Below are 19,874 nucleotides of genomic sequence, written 5' to 3' on the forward strand. Positions count from 1 at the left end.
TGGCCGCTGGCGGTGAGCAGTGTCCCGGCTGGCCCGGCCCTCCTGCACACTCCTAATTAAATTTTACCCAACTATAAATCTTTTTCTTAAATGTAATTGAAGACCACACCTTTGGAAGCATCCGCTTTATTAGAGTCATTAAAGCCTCTCTCAAGTTAGTGCCGGGTGGATCGGCTGGATTGTGCCGTAATCCCGGCAAAGCAAACAAGTTCAGAGCAAAACTAATTACATTTAGAGCAGCTGTGATAATAATCCTAATTCATCCCCATTTGGTGCCTAAAATCCGGCGATCCGGCAGCGAAAGCTGGGGCGGGGGGGGCGGCCGCGGCCCATCTCTGCCCTCCAGCTCGTCCCCTGCCGGCAGCGGTGCCGGGGCCGGCAGCAGCCCTGGGGCTGCCCTGGGTTACACCGGAGCCGGGGGGGTCCCTGGGGGGGTTCCTCGGGGCTGGGTTCCTGCTGGGGGGTCCTTGCCCTCGCCCACCGACCCCCCAAATCTGCCCTCGCCATCACCCTGTCTGACCCCGGCCCCCCTCGCCAGGCACTGCCGGGGGCCGCGGCTCTGCCCCGGTGCCCGGGTGGTGGCACGGTGCCCAGGCCCCCCGCCCGCGGCCTCCCCGGGGATGGGGGGGATCGGGCGGCCACAGCTGGCGCGCGCAGCCGTAATGGCCACGGCTGGGCTGGCACGCCGGCCCTGCGCCTGCGGGCACGCGGGCAGGAGCAGCTTGTGCGCGGTTTGTCCTTGACTAGTCCCCGTGCGGCCGCCCCTGCCTGGCGCTGCCCGCCCCGGCACGAAGCCCCCTGCCGCCTGCCCACAGCCGAGACCTCCCAGCTCATCACATGTGTGATGCCAGACCTTCACTGGCACTGGGGATCAGCGCCGTAGGCCGGGCAGGGCACCGCGCTGCTTTGCTCCGGCGGGAAGAAAATCCTCCGTCGGCGTCGCCTCTCGGTGCCGGAGCCGGTGGGCACGGCATTGGCACCGGCAGCACCGCGGACGCGGCGCCGGGCAGGACGCGGGAGGTTATTTGCATCCTCGCAGTTACCTTGGGGAACGTTTGCTACAAATGTCTATTGGAGCTTTTTTATTAAAGTTGCCAAAAATTTGTGTTAGCTAATGGCTTCTTAATTCTGCCTAAAATGAGAGAAGGAAAATGATGCCATTCATCTTGTATTGGTTTGAAATCACATCTGACAACTAATCGATCATACTGTGGGACATTAACTCCTTTGGATGGGGGCCCAAGCCGGCTCTCGCAGGCTCCTCGCTCCCGCGCTGGATTCATTTAACTACTTTACTGCTGGTATTTTGGCACGTGGCTCGGCGGGCTGGTTCCTCTCCGGTTGGTGCCGCTGAATTATTTGCCTTTCTCTGGATACAGCTGGCACGGTGCGCGGCATCATCCCCCGCCCCTTCGCGTGCCGCTGCCCTTCACCCGACCTTCGCCCCGCGGCCCCCCCGTGCTGCGGGGTCCGGCCCCCCCCCCCCCGGCTCCCCCCCATTTTGGGCATCGCTGGGGGATTTTTTTCCAGGCGCAGCTGGGGGTGAGGACCCAGGGATGCCCGTGGGGACACAGGGGGGTCCTGGGGGACCGCGATGGGGGATGGCTTTGCTCCCCAGCCCTGCAGCAGCACCAGGTGACCCGTGCCTCAGTTTCCCCATTGCTTCCTGAGGAAGGGCTCAGCTTCTGCCCGCCTGCGCGGTCACTGGGACAGGCAGGGCCCCAGGGCAAGTGCAGGGGCTGGTGGCACCTCACAGCCACGAGGGAAGGCAGGGTGTCCCCATCCCCTATGTGTCGTCGTCGTCCCCCCCCCCCCCGCCATCACGATGCTCTGGGAGCCCGGTGTCCCCCTGCCTGGGGACCCCCGGACACAGCTGAGGGTGCCAAGCAGGGTCAGGTCCTACCCCCCTCCATCCGTCGCCACGAGGGGGGGACGGGGGGGAGGGGGAGGAGGACCGGGGGGGGACCCAGGACCCCCCAGGGCATCCCCGGGGGAAGCTGCCGGCCCCAGCCTGGGCAGGCGGCTTATATACCCAGGGCGGGCGGGGCCAGGGGCAGAGAAGGCTGCGATTGGTCAGCAGCACAAGGCCTGGCAGGGGATTGGCTGGAGGTATGAATCCTGGATGGGGATTGGCTGAGGTCTGTCCCCATCCCTGGGACCAGGGTGGTCCCTGGTGGCCACCCCGTGATGGGTCACCTGCTGCTGGGGATGTCGGTGACCCCGGGGACCCATCGCTGTCGTTCCCGTCCCCGGGGGGCACGGCCGCAGCCTGGGGGCACGGCCCCGCGTCGCCTGGAGGGTCCCCAGTGGCACCGGGGCTGGTGGGTGCCTACAGAGGGGTCTGTCCCCCCCAGAGTGGAGGACATGGGGACAGAGTCCCCCACTGGTCTTTCCTGATGGCTCCTGGCCAAGGAAAGCCATCCCCGCCCACACGTCCGTCTGTCCACCCACCTGTGTGTCTGTCTATCCAACCATCCACTTGCCCACTCAGCCATCCTTCGGTCTGTCCACCCTCCTGGCATGTCACCTGTCTGTCCAACCGCCCATGTGTCTGTCTCTGCATCCACCCATCCACGCATCTGTCTGTCTGTCCAACCACCCATCCACCCACCCGCCTGCTTGTCCCTCTGTTTGTCCATCCATCCATCCCTCTGTCCATTCATCATCCATCATCCATCCATCCATCCATCCACCCACCCACCCACCCATGCATCTGTCTGTCCATCTATCCTCCCATCCACATGCTCACCTACCTGTCTGTCCACCTGTCTGCCCATCCGTCCATCCATCCATCCCTCCATCCATCCATCTGTCCCTCCATCCATCCGTCCCTCCATCCCTCTGTCCCTCCCTCCATCCCTCGCTCCATCTGTCCATCTCTCCATCCCTCCCTCCCTCCGTCCATCCGTCCATCCATGCCCCCGGACGCTGTGCCCCGCCATGGCCCGGCGGGGGGCTGTGTCCCCCCTGCGGTGAAGGGCCAAGCCCCGCGGTGCCGCGCTGTAGCCCGTCGCCTGCCCCCGGGTGACGCAGGAAGCCCCCCTCGGGTGACGCCCCTGTTGTGGGACCTAGAACCCCCTCTGTGACCTGGAACCCCCGCTGCTGACTGGGACCCCCCGTGTGCCACCCGTTGGGTGACCTGGAACCCTCTGGGGGACCTGTGGTCCCCGTGCGTGCCCCCCCACGCCGGGTGACACCTTCTCCCCGGGGGTGGGTGTGCAAGGGGTGTGCACGCTCGCTCCGGGCGGGCACCTTTGCGCCGTGGGGACGTGCAGAGGTGTGCGTGCGTGTGCGTGCGTGCGTGTGTGTGTGTGTGCGTGCGTGCGTGTGCGTGCGTGTGTGTGTGCGTGTGTGTGTGCGTGTGTGTGTGCGTGCGTGTGTGTGCGTGTGTGTGCATGCGTGTGTGTGCATGTGCGTGTGCGTGCTGTGGGCTCACACAGGGCTGCAGCCCCCCCGCTGTGGGTGGGGCCAAGCCGGGCGTGGCACAATGGGTGGGACCAACAAGGGTGTGGTAGGGATGGGTGGGGCCAGGCAGGGTGTGGCATGTGTGGGTGGAGCCAAGCAGGGTGTGGCAGTGCTGGGTGGGAGGGCAGTGGGCTCTCCGGGTGGGGCTGGATCCGCTTGACACCCCCAGCTTCCCCATCGCTCCCTTCCTCCCCTTCATCGTCATCATCCCTGTCGCCCCCATCGCCTCCATCACCCCCATCACCCCCATCATCCCCCTCATCCTCTTCATCCCCCTCACCCCCAACATCCCCCTCACCCCCCTCACCCCCATCATCCCCATCACCCCTATCGCCCCATCATCCCCATCATCCCCTTCATCCCCCTCATCCTCTTCATCTCCCTTACCCCCATCACCCCATCACCCCCATCATCCCCATCATCCCCTTCATCCCCCTCACCCCCTTCCTCCCCCTCACCCCCCTCACCCCCATCGCCCCCTTCATCCCCATCACCCCCATCCTCCCCATCCTCATCCCTCCTCGCCGGGCGCGGGCGATAAAGACGCAGACCCCGAGCGTATGTCAGGAATCAGTGCCTGTCGCAGGCGCCTAATCTGTTTTTCTAAGCCGCCCACGAGCAGCGCGTTAGCCGAATTAGGCCGACAGCTGCTACGGGTCCTCTCCCCCTCCGCGCCCGCACCGCGACGCCTGCCGCAGATGCCGAGGCCGGGAGCGGCGGGTACCGCCGCTCCCGGCCTCGGCATCTGCGGCAGGCGTCGCGGTGCCCGCCTCGCACCTCCCGCCGCTCGGTGCCGGCACGCGGGTACCGCCGCACGAGGACCGCGAACCTCACCGGGGCGCGTGGCACCCACCGCAGGATCCCACGGGAGCTGGCGCCGGGCACACGCGTGTGCATCCGCTCCTTTTTTTTTTTTTTTGGATAGCGGTAGAATGCAATATGCAAATGAGATGGTTATTACCGCAATGTTCGTCAAGCTGAGCTGAGAAGACATTAATAGCCTGATGAATATGCATGTGAATTTGTTAATTAAGTTAATTATTCTGCTGAAAATGCATTCGTCTTCCAAGGACATTTTCCCAATGATTTTTACATGCTTCAGTCATTAGTCATGCTATATTTTATCAGGGAAATGAGTTTGCTTAAGTTGTAAAAAAAAAAAAAAAAAAAAGAAAAGAAAAAAGGCAAGAAAGAAAGAAAGAAAAAGGAAAACGGGGGGAAAAAACCAAAATGAAAAGGGAGAAGAAAAGGGAAAACAAAGCGCGGGGCAGGGCAGGGACGGCGGCTTCGGGGGGGAAACTTCAGGGAAGAGCCGGGGCCGGGGCTGCAGGTGGGTGCAGGTGGGTGCGGGTGGGTGCGGGTGGGTGCAGGCACCCCCCAACTCCCCCCTTTTTTCCCTCTGATGACAAACTTTTTTTTTTTTTTTTTCCAGTGCCAAATTTCCAACACATTAATTAATTGTTGTAGCCAATTAACTGTAGTTGTGCAAATGAGTTTAGCACTAATTACCATGCAGTGCCTGTAATCACATAAAAAACTTGCTGAGAGGTGGAGGGAGCGGGGGAGCGGGGGCTCTGCTGGGGCACGGCGGCGGGGGCCGGGGGCAGGATCCGGCCGCCCCGTGGGGTGCGGTGCTGGGCCGGGGCTGGGGGACAGGCGGCGGGGACGTGTCACCCTCGCGGTGACACCAGTGTCCCCAGGGCTGGCGGGGGCTCAGCGGGACACGGAGGGACCGGCCATGGTGAGGGTCACGCAGGGGCAGATGGTCACAGACGGCTGGTTCTGGCACTCAGTGGTGCTGACACCCCGTGTGCTGTGCCATGCCGTACCGTGCCACGCTGTGCCATGCCGTGCTGTGCCACGCTGCGTTGTGCCGTGCTGTGTTGTGCCATGCTGTGCAGAGCCATGCCGAGCCATGCCATGCTGAGCCATACCATGCTGTGCCGTGCCGAGCAGTGCCATGCTGAGCTATGCCATGCTGTGCCATTCCATGCTGTGCCATGCCGTGCTGTGCTGTGCCGAGCAGTGCCATGCTGTGCCATTCCATGCTGTGCCATGCCATGCTGTGCCATGCCGTACTGTGCCATGCTGAGCTGTGCCACGCCGTGCCGTGCCACGCCATGGCAGGGAAAGCAGGGGGACAGGCGGCACCAGGAGGAGGACCGGGGTGAGACCCCTGCCCCATCCCGCCCGCCCCCCCGGGGCAGAGCCCCCGCAGCCCCGCAGCGCCCGGCGTCTCCCGTAGCCGTGGCCCCTCTGCCCACCCGATCTCCCCCTGGTACGAGGTGGGGAACCCCTGTCCCCCCGGCCGGTGGCTTCGGAGGGCTGGGGTGGCACGGCCAGCGCTGAGGCCCCAGGGCCCCCCCGGCGCTGGGCTGGCACCTCCTGGCGAGGGGCAGCCGGGGCAGGGGGCAGCCAGGGCCGTGTCCCCTCTGGCAGCCGGGCCAGGCGGCAGGCGGGCACTGGGGATGGGCTGGCAACCTGCCTGGCCAGAGGATTAGCCGTGCCATGGATACAGACTCCCTGGGGGCTGCTGTGCTGCCAGGCTGGGGCTCTGCGTGGCATGGCATGGCACGGCATGGCACGGCATGGCATGGTACAGCATGGTGCGGCATGGCACAGCATGGCACAGCACAGCATGGCATGGCACGGCATGGCATAGCACGGTATAGCATGGCACAGTAATGCACGGCACAGCATGGCACGGCATGGTTTGGCACGGCATGGTGCAGCGTGGCGCGGCATCGCACGACGCGGCACAGCGCGACGCGGCACAGCGCAACGCGGCATCGCCCCGGGAGGGCTCCCGGGCAGCCCCGCGCCCCGGCCCCCCCGGCCCCTGCCCGGGAGGCAGAGAGTTAAAGCAGGCCCCGCCACGCTATAAATTTTGCATGGTGTGGGGGGAGCTGGGCGGGAGCCAGGGGCTGTCTCTAGGTAACAATAAACACCCGGGCAGGAGCAGCTGGTGCACCGACTCTCTCTGCATCACAATGCCGGAATAACGCTAATAAACCCACCCGCGCCCGCGCTGCGAGGGTCCGGCCACGGGGCGAGGGTCCAGCCGTGGCGAGGGTCCGGCCACAGCGAGGGTCCAGCCACGGTGAAGATCTGGCCACGGGGCAAGGGTCCAGCTGGGGCAAGGATCTGGCCATGGCGAGGGTCTGGCTGTGGCGAGGGTCTGGCCACTACGAGGGTCTGACCACGGGGCAAGAGTTCGGCTGTGGGGCAGGGGTCTGGCCATGGCGAGGGTCCAGCCAGGGCAACGGTTTGGCCATGGGGCACAGCATCCCGCTGCCCCTCGCAAGGGAAAAGGGACGGCAGCGCAGGCCCCCGGCCGCTCCCGGCGAAGCATCCCGGGATGCCGGAACAAAAGGGTCCGACACCTCCGGCCGTCACCGCGCGGCAAAGGGCCGAGGTCTGGTGATGCCGCGTTTCCCTGCAAAACGCCAAAGCCAGCACACAGCAGCCACTCCCCACGTGTGATGTGCCACCGGCTGTCCCCCGTCACCCCAACACAGTGGCGGCATCGCAGCTGGTGGCCCGAGCACCAGGGAGCTGGCCCAGTGCCGCGGCACAGCCGGGCTGGGAACCCCCCAGGACCTTCCCGTCCCCCCACACGTGGCCGGTGGCTTCGAGGGGCTGGGGCTTGGCCACCACCACGTTTCGCACCTCCCACGTGTCCAGAGCCGGGACCAGGTGCCCGGGGCTGTGTCCCCCCCGCAACGTGTCCCCTGCTTCTCCGGGCAGGCAGGGGGTGCACGGGGGCCGTGGGGGTCCGGCAGCGGCGCGGCGGCCATCCCCGCAGGCTGCAGTTTGCATTCCAGCGCAGGAGGCAGCTGTGCCGCCACGCCGGCGCGGCCCCCCCAACGCCACTAAATATTAATGCCTGCCCTACATTGTGCCGCGGCACCTGCCACGGGCGAAACCCCCCGGCCCCTCGCAGGGCTGGGCAGCTGCCCCGGCACCGCCGCACGGCCCGGACCCCCGAGGCCGTGCCAGAAGGTGTGGGGGGGACGCACCCGGACCAGCTGTGCCCCCCACCTCCCTGGGGCTGGGCGGGAGGAACACAGCGAGGGTGGGGGCACGGCAGGGTGTGGGGGGCACCGAGAGCCCCCGTGGTGGGGCAGAGGGGGTGCGGGCACGGGACAGGGCTGGGGGCTGCCTCGGGGGAGCCGGGAGCCCCCCAGGCCCCCACCTTGACCCAGGGGTCCCAGCAAGAGCAACCGGGCAGCAAATTTGAAGCGGGGTTTGCCAAGAGAGCGGCTCTGCCCGCTGGCACGCTCCCCCCGGCACCACCACCCCCAGCAAAACGCCCCCACCGCAGCTGAGGACGTGCCGCTCATCACACGTGTGCCAGGCGGCGCCGGGGGGTGGCCGCGGCCCCAGCACCCGCCTTGAGCCCCAGCCAAAAGTCCAGAGCCGAAAAGTAGGGGGTGATTGATGGCAGCGTTTGGCGGGTAAGCGCACCCCGCGGCCCAATCCTCCCACCTTCCCCAATTCCTCCCCTGCCCCTATTCAGAGATCATGTTGTCTCATGTTGGTCCCAGAGGCACCATTAATTAAAAATACATCCAATTAAATGGCAGGTGAAAGCGTGCAGGCGCAGGCCCTCCCCCGGCACCCCCCCTCGCCTTGGCTCAGCTGCGCCGGCGGCGGCGGGGATGGCGATGCGCCGGGTTGGGGTGCGGTGCCAGGCCCCGTCCCCGCTGCCACCGGGTGCGCTTGGGTGCCCCGTCCCCGTCCCGGCACCTGCTGTGGTCCCTGGGGGTGCTGGGGTGCAGCGGGGCAGGGTGTCACCCTGCCCATGCCCCCCTCCCGCAGGCTGGGTGGCACGGAGGGCATGGCCGGAGGGGACCGCGGTGGCGGCGGGCATGATGGCGGGGAGGGGAATGTCCCCAAAAATGAGAGGTGCTCAGCCCCGGCTTGGCGGAGGGGCACGGGAGTGCTGACACGGCCACCGCCTCAGCATGGGGACACGGGGACAGGGGCTGGAGCAGGGGCGGGTGGCTGCCAGCCACAGCCCAGCCGGGCTGCAGCGTCCCTGGGAGGTGGCACCGGGGGGTCCGGGGGGGCTGGGGAACCCCCCGGGCTGCGGCGGCTTCGCTTTCCCGCTAATTGGAGATGTTAATCTCGGGCGCCTTTCCGCTCGGGGTGCTGGCAGGAGGCACCAGCTGTGCCGCGCCGCCCGCGCCGCCTTTTTAATCAAGCTGCCGGTGCGGCGGGGCGGGGGCGCGGGGGCTCGCCAGGCCAGGCGGCCCCATGGCACAGGGACCACGTCACCCCGCCGCTGTCCCCCCGGGAGCGGGGACAGGGCAGGACCCTTCCCAAAGAACCCCCCAACCCACCCGTGCCCGGCAAACCCCATCCACCCCCTGTGCCACCGCGAAGGGCACGGTGGGCACGGCTTGGTGACGCCATCCAAAATGCCACCGCTGCCCTCAAAACACGTTCCCAGCGTGGCATCCCGGTCCCACGGGATGGAAAACGCTGGGTCCCATGGGATGGAAAGCTGGGGGGCTCACATGCCCATCCTTCACCCCCAAAACCCAACCCCAACGCCCGCCTCCATCCTCCATCCCCGGCACATCGCGGCCTCCAACACCTCCACCTTTTTTTGGTGGTTTTATCCCCCCCGGTTCCTTTTCAATCCTTTTATTCCCCCCCCCCCCCGAATGCCAAGGAAAGGTGTTAACGGATTTTTGGAAGGAAATGTCTAAATTGCAAGAAAAACCTTTAACGCCGACAGCCGGAGCAGCTGGAAGGACAAATATAGCCGGGGAGGAGGATGGGGACGCGGTGGGAGGTGGTGGCCGTGCCGAGAGCGACACCTGGTGACTGGCGTACACAGACACGCGTGAACATGCATGTGCCCGCGCCCCAGGTGTGCGCACACGCGTGTTCACGCGTGTGCGCACACCTGGGGCACGGGCACATGCGTGAGCGTGCGGACGTACGCCCCTAGGTGGGTGCAAACATGCTCGCACGCACAGCGGTAGCAAAAGCTGCTTTTGCAGGTGGGGAAACTGAGGCACGGGAAGATCGGCCGGCAAGTTCGCTGTTTGCAAAGAGCCACCGATGCCTCGGAGCACCGAATGGCGATGGAGAGCCGAGCTGTGCTGGAGAGCCGAGCCATGGGTTTCACCGTGCTCGGGATGCGGCTCATCCAACCGCCTGGAGCCGTGGAGCGCCGGGGGCGGTGCGACGGCTGCGCCCGCTCTGGGTGGAAAGTCCAGCGGGAGAGAGCGGCTGCCCGCGTGGGCAACGCTGCGGTGGGAGCCGGCTGCCCCACGGTGATCGGCAGCACCGAGCTCCTGCAGCCTTTGTGGGAAGGCCCCTGCTCCTCCTCCTCCTCCATGAACCCTTGCCAGTCCTTCTCCACCACCACGCCTGGAGGAGCACTGAGCACGTGCCGGGCTCACCGCGCTGCCGAGGGCGACGGCCCGGGTGCCGGGATGCACCGGCAGCTGCTGCCCCCGGGCACACATGGAGCCTGACCGCGCCGCCACCACGGCCCCGCGCTGGGATGAGCGGCAGAGCTGCCCGCACGAGGACTGTGGGGATGTGGCAGCAAGGAGGGCTGTGCCGGATCCCACGGCTCGGGCCAAGCGATGGCACCGCGAGGAGCCAGGAATGGTGGGACCGAGCAGCCGGGAGAGCTGCGGCTCCGCTGAGCGTAACCCAATGGGGAAGAGGCGAGCGCCGGAGATTTACAGCGCTGGCTCCGCGAGCGCCACGCAGCCCCCGGCCATTTGGCACAGCAGCTGCTGCCGGGGAAGTTCAATGCAAAAATAAATTAAATAGAATAAAACGCCCTGGTCACCTTGGGACGGGGTGGAGGCGGCGAGCGGGATGCCACAGGAGCCGCATGGGGACGGCCACGGCCACCCAGGGGCTTTGTCCGCCCACGGCAGGAAGGTGCGACGCGGCGGAGCCCAGGCCGGCGTCGTGCCTGGGCTGGGTCCCTTCTGCCGCGCCAGGGCGATGCCCCGGAGGCCAGCGGAGCAGCCCGGCCGCCTCCCGCCCCGGGCAGGGACCAGGAGGATGGATTAGCTACCCAGCCGACTGCACGGCTCCCAGCTGCCCCGCTAATAAATCAGGAGGAGGGCGGCCGGGCGGCCAGGTTCGGCTGCTCGCAGGCTCGCTCCTGCTTTCAAAGGCAGAGTAAAGCACCCGGCGCTGAGGCCGCCTCCGCCCCCCCCACCATCTGCACAGGGATATATTTTAAGACGTGTCAGCGGCGGGGATGCTAAACCAGGCGAAAGGAGAGCAAGAAAGCCGGGGCTGGAACGGGAGACGACGGCCGGGCTCTACCAAGAGGGAGGCATGGCCATGGTGTGGGGCCCCCCATCACGCAGGGAACCCCGGCCTGAGGCCCGCAGCCCCCGCCAGCACCCCCTTGTCAGCCCCTGCCCCGCGCGCTCTCCGCTCTCCCAGCGCCGGCACGGGGGTGGCTGTGGCTGCCCACCCGTCCACGGCCCTGCCCGGCTGCTGCCGGCGGGGTCACTGAAAGAAGCGAGCAAGGGTCTGTCCGAGCCTCGACCCATCAGAAGCCAACGCTGGGGAGCAAAGGGAGGCGCTGGGGCAGGACCGGCCACCGCCTGCGCCCTCCACGTCTGCCCTGGCCCCGGATCCTGCCCCTTCCCTGGCACTGGGGCTGGGGCGAAGCCTCCTCCAGCCCTCCTGGGAGCCAAGCTGGAGCTGGGACCGCCGTGGGGAAGGGAGACGGACAGAGGACACAGACCCACGGCCACGGCTCCCTCCCCGTGCCCTCACGGCTCAGGGTGAGAGCAGAATCTGTCCCCAAGGCACCCGGGCACCTCTCCAGAGCCCAAGGGGCTGCCAGGAGCTGGGGGAAGGCTTGGAGACAAACCTTAACCATCTCTTCTCTTCCTGACCCTCCCGGCTTCGCTTCGGCTCCAGCTTTCACCCTTCCTACTCCCATTGTAACCAAAGCAGCTCCCGTGCTCCAGCTCCGGCATCGCCCACCCAGCCGGACACCAGCACCCACGGGAGCTGCGGCACCAGGGAGCTGGGTGACACCTGCGGGGCTAACGAGGCCTCGGCCCTGCTCTTAATTAGCAGAGGCGAATTTGGGGGCTTACAGGCGGTTGCAGCCTCGCAGGGCAGAGGGCTGGCGATGCCGAGTCCCGGCCACCCTCACCGGTCCGGCACCAGGGCCGAGCTCGCTCACCGGCACCACCGGGCACCGAGCTACGGCACTGGGGAGGGCAGGACGAGGGGAAAAAAGGCTTTTAAAAAGAAAACAGTTACCGTGTAATTTGCAAAGGCTACAGCAAGCAGCGCGATAATTCAGTGCGATGGAGCAAAAGGCGATACAGTAACAGGAAATATTTAATTTTCCAATCTCCACTTTCCATTTTTATAAACTGAAAAGAAAAAATTTAATATATTACAAAATATCTGTACAGAGACAAAGGTACAACCAAAAAAAGGCGCGCTCAGTCTCAAAACGAAACTCAGGAGAGGTACAGTAAGAGTCTTACCAGACGCTTCTCTGCTGGGTAACTGGCTACAGCGTGTTAGGCATTGGCATTAAACCCAAAACCGATCCGTGTGGAGGAAGAAAGGAGGGGCGAATTGCCATCTCATGACTTGTCTGTAACCTGCACCACATTTTAAATCCTTTTAACGCATACATTTCCCCCCCCCGCCCAGTAAATCCTTTTGTCTTCTTTGTACAGAGACCCTTTAAAAAAAAAAAAAAAGGGAAAAAAAATAAAAAGAAAAAAAAGGAAAAAAAAGGGAAAAAAAAAAAAGAAAAGGAAAAGAGGAGCTGCTGGGGGGGGGAGGATGCGAGCGGCCCCCCAGCCCTGTGACCAGGGGCCGTGTCCTGGCCAGGCTGGGCCCCCCCGTGCTCCCTTCGCCCTTGTGGGGATTGAAAGCCTCTTGCTGGGACCAGTTAAGAAAAGCCACTGGAGACGGAGCCGCCTGCACCACGGCTCTCCCCAGACCTCCCCAGGCGCTCAGTGGGCTCGGACAAGGGAATGGTGAAAAGCATCTTCTGCAGGAGCCCGGGGCACCTCCCGGCGCGGCCCGGCCCCGCGGGGACAGATGGCAGATGCCATTGGCCACCCCAAGCCCCAGAGCAAGGGACAGAAGCCTGGGCTGTCTGTCCTTTGCTTGAGGTGGGCCAGAGGGACAGGAGCCCACCCTCGCAGGCACCGTTACCTCCAAGGTCCTCAGAATATTTTCAGCCCCCGCTGCAAAAAGAACGGGTGCCAGAGAAGCGTCCCCGCGGCGCTGCCTGCCCTGGAGAGACCCACCGGCCCCCGGCCGCACCGGCACTGCGCCGACGGACACCGGCACCGGCTTTGCTTTTGCCAAAGCTGGGACAGGCCACCCTAAACTGCGCCCACGACCGGGACCCCAGAGCCGGGGGGCATCGGCACGGAGGAGCACGGGGAGGAGGTTTGCTCAGCTTTGCGGGGCTGGTTTCAGGACCTCGGCGGGGCTTTTCTGGGGATTCGCCAATTTGGAAAGACAATAAATAGGCATCGGCTTCCTGAGAGGATTCAGCCCGGGAACACGACTTTTCCTTCCAAATTGGATGGGCTCAGGAAGAAAAGCCAGAACAACAACAACAACAAAAGCTCCACCATGGACCAGAGCTGGCAGCTGCACGGTGGAAAGAAAAAATACAGAAATTAAAAAACCCCTCAAGAGGCGCTGGTTTATTCAGTGCACTCTGCATCTTACAGAGTTTCTCTTTTTTTTTCTGCGCATCAGGCATGAACTGGCAATTAAAAAAAAAACAAACCCACAAACAGCAACAAAAAAAAAACCCCAACAAAACCAAAACCCACCAAATTTACACCGGGAATTTGGCAACCGGTGTCTCTCCCCGGTGCCGACTCAGTGCTACGAGAGCCGCCGCTCCCTGCTCACGCAGGGGCCTTGCACCGTACCAGCACCGCATCCATCTACGGATTTCGTTTCTCTCCCCTCCTTCCTCCCCCGGCGAAGCTGCGGGGTACGGCCGCGGGGCCGGCTGCGTAAGGCAGGTTTTCCCCAGTTAGAGAAGCACCACCTATTCAGGTGCATTTATTTTTTTTTTTTAATTTATCTCTCTGTATAAAAAGAAATGAAATCAAATGCTGTTAGTAGCAAGAAGGTCTCTCGGCCCCCTGGACTCCCACCCGTTTAACACTTCAGAACGCTGTCATCTCTAAAATTAAAAGAACTCTATGTTTTCCATAGGAAAGGCCTACTCAGGAAAAAAAAAGCTCATAAATATGTACCTTTGTTTTATTCATCTCTTTTGTTTAAGTCTCATTGAAATGGACAACATCGCAACTTTCTGCGGGAGGAGAAAATTCATCGTAAATACTTCCTTGACAACAACAAAAATATATATGCTTATAGAAATGATACATGAACGCCTGGTAAGCCCCAAGGTACTGAGATGCTGCTGGGGGAGCCCGAGCGAGCCCCTGGGGACGCGCACCACCAGCCCCGAAGGCTGCCGGGTACAGAAGACGCTCCTACCTGGTGGGGAATCCCCACCAGAAAGTTTTGTTTTTCCTTTTTTCTTTAATTCTTCAAGTGTTTTGGAAGGTACGAATTACAAAGAAATACGTATTTTGAAGTGAGGTGTTCTCTTCGGCTCTTTAAAAAAAAAAAAAAAAGGAAAAAAAAAAAAGAGAGACGATTCCCACTGCAAAGTTATCCCAGGAGAGGTACAAAACCCAGAGACCCTTCACAAAAGCCAATTTCCTAAGGCTACCGTCAAAAGAGACGGGACCCGGAGCCGGAGCTGCCCAGGCAGGGCTCAGCCTCGGCGCGGAGCGGAGCCGGAGGAGAGGGACGGCCGGACGCTTTGTGGAAGGAAAGCGGTGTTGGATAAAGTGAGTACAAGCCAGTGCCACATCTGGGTCCCTACAGCCAGGACAACTGATCCAGGCGCCTCTGCATCAATATATTCCCATTTCTTTTCTTTTTTGTTATTTTTATTTTTCCAAGGGGATTGGGAAAAAAAAAAAAAACCCCAAAGAAATGGCTTTGGGAACCAGACTCTCCCCCAGCCCTACCTGAACACTGCCCGGCGCTTCCCCCACCGAGAAGCACCGGTGCCCAGCTTGCGAAACATATTTTTTATTTCCTTCTTCCCATGTGGTTGGGTTTGCTTCATTCCTCCTATCTTTAAACAATTCCCCCCGCCCTGCTCTGCTGGCTCAGGGCAGAAAGCTCACCGTCGTTTGCGGTGGGGTTTGTTTTGCTTTTTTTTTTTTTGTCACTAACCAAGCGCGAGAGGTTTTGGCCGGCGAGGCTCCCAAGTGGGGACCCTACAGTAAGTCACGGGGTGCCCGCCGGCAGCCTAGCAAGGAATACAACAGGGAGCTTTGCAGCAGCTGAAATGCGGACAAGACCTTGCTCTGGCAAAAAAGTCATGTCACTAAAAGGTGGAGAGGCGAGGGAGGGGAGGACCGGCACGAAAGGCGCATCTCTCAGTAAGGAACCCCTCTCCCCCGTCCCCCCCGCGGAGGCACTCTGCCAGGCCCACGGTACGCCTTCCCATAAGAAGAAGTCGCCTGGGTCGGGGCACCCCAGCTGTGACCTGTTCCTGTCCCGCTGGAACCGGCGCTCCCCGGTCCCAGCTCGCCGTAGTTTTGAATTTTGGCCTCTGGATGTACCAGCGTGTTGTTGCTCCCCTCGGCTTTCGTAAAAGATTGCCCAACCGAGTGTATGGCGACGGGGACTCTGGCGAAGCGGAGGTCCTGGTCCCCTGGAAACTGGACAGATCCTGTGCCCTGGTAATTGCTCGTCTCCCCAAGGTGGCTCACAGAGCCCAAGAAGGTCCTGCTTTTCCCCAGAGGCTGGGCAGAGGGTTCTAGTAGCGTCTGGCCCGAATTCAGCTCCTCGGCACCAAATCCCCCCTCTGAGCCCTCAGTGCTGTAAGTCCTGGAGGAGTGGGACCTGCTGTAGTCCGCGGCTCTCGAGGCTTGGTGTTCGTGTGTTGCGTGGCTGAGCGACTCCGCTTCTTGCTGGGAAAAGAGCTGCAGCAGCGCAGCCGTCACGGCCGGGTTCAACTCTTGGGCTGTGCTGGAGAGATCGCCTTCAGACAGAGGTGGTGGCGGTGGTGGTCCGGGGGGCTCGGGGGGTCTCTTCTCTGGTGGGAGAATGCGAGGAGGACATGCTGTGGAAGGGTTACTTCTTTTAAACACCATCTTAAAACATCATGCGAACAGATATAAATACATTTATATGAAAAAAAAAAAAAAACCAAACAGCCTACCGAGACAGTCTGCTCTCTAGGATGCACTGGAAAAGAGGCGGAGAGTTTTAAAAGCCGGCATTCGTTTCAAGATCAATGCAGATGTTCATTAACGTTTTCCCCGTACTCGCCCCGTCCCCCACGCTCCCAACTAGCCGGCAACAGCTGTCCTAACACGTGGGCACCCGTGGAGGGAATTCCTGCTCTCGGATCAAAGGCTAACGCCGAGCGGGAGACAGATGTGGAGCCACACAACAGCACGTGTTCCCCGAAAGCGGGGTCTCCCGCTGCAGAGGGACGCCGTGCCTTACCGCGCCGGTACCGGGCTCGCCGGCAGCCGGGCAGCTGCATACTGATGGAGCATGGCCCTGATGTATTGGTTTAGAAAAAAAAAAATCCACAAAACCAAAATCCAGCCCCAAACCCCCACGTAGCAGATCCTGACTGCACCCACGACAGCCTGAAGGGAGCGGGTACGCCCTCTCGGGTCCCCTCTTTGCTTCTTACCGGAGCCGGCCCTGCTTCGCCTGGCTTGTGACCTTTTTACAAAGTACATTTCCAGCGTACAGTCCAAAACAATCTCAACCCACAAATATTTGCGTGCCACGTCCTGAAGCACGAGGAAACAATTTTGCCCACCCCGTCCCTTCTCTCCCGGCCCCCCCAAATCAGACTTAAAGCCACAAGGATTTCTGCTTCCAAAGGACCCCTCCTAGCAAGAACAAAGGCACCCTTCGCACACCCCCACCATCACCACGCTCTTACTACTTTGCACCGCTGCTTTTGAGGCAGCAGGAAGAACAAAGCAGCCTGGTTAGGCGGTGGGAAAGGCGAGCGCAGAGCTCGGGCCCTCCCCCTGCCAGGGCAGCGCCACGGCTAGGAGCGACACCGCAGAGGGGAGGACGCGGCTTCCCGAAGGACGCGGTCTGCGCCCGCTGCCTCGCGCGCCGACTTCGCTCACAAAACCAGTCCTGACTCCTGCAGAGCAACACAACTGAACTGACTCGATCTCGTTATTGACAAAAGGATCGGCTACACGGTGATTAAAGTTATTACTGGCGATGACATAAGAGGCCACGAACACCTTGTTTGAATCAGATCCTCAAATCATTTGCAAAACTGGTTATTAAAAAGGTCAAACTTTATTGTGAAAACCAGTAGTCTTCCAGGACCACCCCTCCACCCATATCAGTCCGTCCACTTTAAAACTAGATTGTATTTAAATCCAGAAAACAATCTTCAGGTAATTTTAAAGCCAAGCTGATTTGGGGACAGCATATCATTTAAAATAATTATAAACAGAGAACAATGTTATTTGATTGAATCTGCTCTACAATAACCTAGTTATCTTCCAGTACTAGGGCAAAAAAGAAAAAAAAAAAAAAAAAAGCACGATCACAACTGGCTTGTGGTGGGCGGGTGTGTTGAAGGCACGAGAACACAGCACGTTCAGCTACATTGCAGAGGAGTTGTGTATCGGGCCAAAAGAGGCTCCCTGGAGAGTCTGAGACATACTCAGGAGGCGCTTCTAGAATTTGGTGAGGTCGTCACAGGATGTTGCTAATAATTCAGAAAATCAACAGAAACAAAAGACATGGAGACATTTACACTCACCTTTGAAAAGGAAATCCAAGAGTTCACTGATACAATCAGGTCTTTTAAACATGCCTCTTACTTGCTCTACAAGAACCAGCCGTTTGGCTCAACTTCAGAAGTCACTGAATTTCGGGACTCATAAAAGTCAACTCTACATATAACCAGGCACACCGAAGCGGGATGCACAAGTTTCTTATGTACACAACTGCCACGGTCCCTCCCTTCCAGCACTCTCCAGTATTTCAGTTCTCACGTTCTTTAAAATCATCTCTGCACACTTTTTTTTTTTTGAGAGAGAGCGTGCTGGAAGGGAATGATGAAAAAGAGAATTGGGACAAGCAATAAGATGGGAAAATCTGCAGAGATCCAACGTCCTGTGCAAAAAAACTACCTGAATGTGTAAACTGACTACTAGGGGTTTTAGAGGAAGAACTGACCCTCCAAGTTTCTCTTTCATTTTTGGGCAAAACCCAAACCCTTTAATCTTCACTGACCCATCTCACAGTGGAGCACTAACAGATTTTATATGCTTTGGAGACGTGAAGCAGAGCAGTAAGTATTTTTGTGTTTTGGGCTTTCTGCAGTTGTTAAAACCTCCTGAGTAGTCCGGCACTTACCACAGGGTCAGTGTCTTTCTCAGTCTTGAAATCTCAGGCTTGATCACATTCTAGCACCCAGCACCTTTCCTCCTCCCACCCAGACCCCCTGCCGCCCTCTGTCACAACGCTCAAACGTCTCGGTTCCTCCTGGACTAGAGGCACTCATAGGGAATGCTTTAATTGTTCAAACAAGTGCATGGCATCCGTGATGCACAAGCAATGGTCATGATTATTTACCTGTACTTTCCTCTGGATGCATTGTAGGGGTTTTCCTTGGCCCCCGTTGCTCGCTGCTCTTCTCCCCGTTGCTCTCCTCTAGGGTTATAACGGGCTCCTGGCTCTTCATCAGCTGACTCAGCAGAACAGCCAGCACGTTCTGCATATCTCCCTGAGCGCTGACTGCTTCTGGAGTCGCCTGCTCCTCTGGTAGCTGGGCCTCTGCGGGTGGCTCTTCTATGGCTTCCTCTGCTGCTGCTGCCTGAGACTCGTGCTGCTGAGTTGTGGCTTCTGTCAGAGCGTTGATGGACTGGTTGAGAGCCTCCAGCTGTTGCTGCATCTCCGGGTTAGAGTGTACATTCAACAGCTGGGCCATCTGTGGGACACTCAGATCAGTCTGGCTCTGCAGCAAGTTCAGTAAAACAGCTAGCTCGCTCTGATTCAGCTGCTGGGTGATTTCTCCAAGGCCTGCAGGAAACACAAGAAGCATCGCAGGAAGGTCAGGCAAAGCTACGCCACATCGGTTTGTAATCGTGACACTGCACATACCAACGCACACCTCTCCTCCGTGTCCCTGGGCCGGGGGAAGGCACGGAGGCTCCAGGAGGAGGATTCCAGGAGAGTTTGCTCAGATTTCCACCATCAGCTTGCCCCTTCCAGACTGTGATCAGCTCCGAACAGCACTGCAGCAGCACCCCGTGGTACCGCGCACGCACTGCACTCACCCAAGGCTACAGCTGGGTACTGCTCCCTGTAGCCACGGAGGGAAGCTCCTCCACTGCCCCCTCAAATCTACCAACATAACTGCTTGTTTAAATCAGCTCCGTTGAGCCAAACCTCCCCGTTCCTCGGTTAGCTAACCGAGGGCATCCCAAGAATCAGACTGGTGAGCAACTACGCCGCCAGTTACGGCAGCAAGACTGAGGGCGTGTGATGAAGACTGGAAACCCTTAGCCCACTTCAGTGGGAATCAGAGCAGCAAGTCTGACAGCAGCTCGGCCCCTCCCAAGGTCTCTGCAGCACTCCGCGGATCAAAAGCGCTCCCTCCTGCACTGGAAAGCAGGTTTCCCGGGATGGAGCTAAGCTGCTGTTTGGGATGGAGGAAGGGTGTGTTCCCCTGACGCAGCAAAAGAAATTAGGTCAAGCAGAAGGCAATTCCTTGCTGAAAGCTGGCCTGGAATCGCAGAGGACTCTGTCCTGACCTGCAAGTATCCAGGTTAGTCTAAAATACAACTCTTGAGTGGCATCACCTCCCTTTGCACCATGCTGGAGCAGAGCCTCCTGAGTGACAAGTGACAAGGGTGTCCCTTCACACCGACGCTGACTTCGTAAGTCAAACTTTTTGGGAAGAAGGGTGCAAAGGTTTGGTTTTAGAAACTTGAAATTAAGCTCCTTTTGCTGGTAAGCAACTAAGAATGTGACACTCACTTTTCTCAGCTGTTTGTTAATCCAACCACCACCTTTTGCCCATCTGCCATGTTTCATTGAACACATGGATTGTACATTCCCTGGAGCAAGAACTGTCTTCCTTGTTACTTGTCAGTACAACATTCGACACAAAGGAAGCTTTAGCCCATATCTGGGTTTTTATAAGGCTTCTGCAGAACAATCAGCATGGTCTGGGCAGCTTTGTACATCTCTACATTCCCAGGAATCAAAATACCTCCCCTCCAACGATTTTCTAGACACAGGAAAGTTGGTCACAGTTTTGGAAACAGCCCACAAGTCCTGGTCCTGCAAGTCTTTATGAACAAGTGATCTTTTCT

General features: G+C 60.3%; 1 protein-coding gene across 5 annotated transcripts in view; it reads right to left on the reverse strand.

The window, feature by feature from the left end:
- Positions 1 to 11,799: 11,799 nt before the first annotated feature.
- CDK12 (cyclin dependent kinase 12) overlaps positions 11,800 to 19,874 on the reverse strand; it is a 30,313-nt gene continuing 22,238 nt past the window's right edge. Inside the window, exons 13-15 of one of the 5 annotated variants that reach the window (XR_015707566.1) lie at positions 18,130 to 18,576; positions 17,312 to 17,596; positions 15,485 to 15,619 (exon numbers count right to left, since the gene is read on the reverse strand). Coding sequence is in view for 3 of the 5 variants with exons in the window: in XM_009475836.2 (XP_009474111.2) it covers positions 14,931 to 15,619; positions 18,130 to 18,576 (1,136 nt within the window). In the remaining 2 variants the exon portion in view is untranslated. Of the gene's footprint in view, positions 15,620 to 16,722; positions 17,258 to 17,311; positions 17,597 to 18,129; positions 18,577 to 19,874 lie in introns of those variants that run through there. The other 4 variants (XR_015707567.1, XM_009475837.2, XM_009475836.2 and 1 more) reach the window with 4 other exon arrangements.

This window comes from Nipponia nippon, unplaced genomic scaffold, assembly GCF_047370975.1.
Source record: "Nipponia nippon isolate SJK-2023a ecotype South Korea unplaced genomic scaffold, ASM4737097v1 scaffold_32, whole genome shotgun sequence".
NCBI classification, from domain to species: Eukaryota; Metazoa; Chordata; class Aves; order Pelecaniformes; family Threskiornithidae; genus Nipponia; species Nipponia nippon.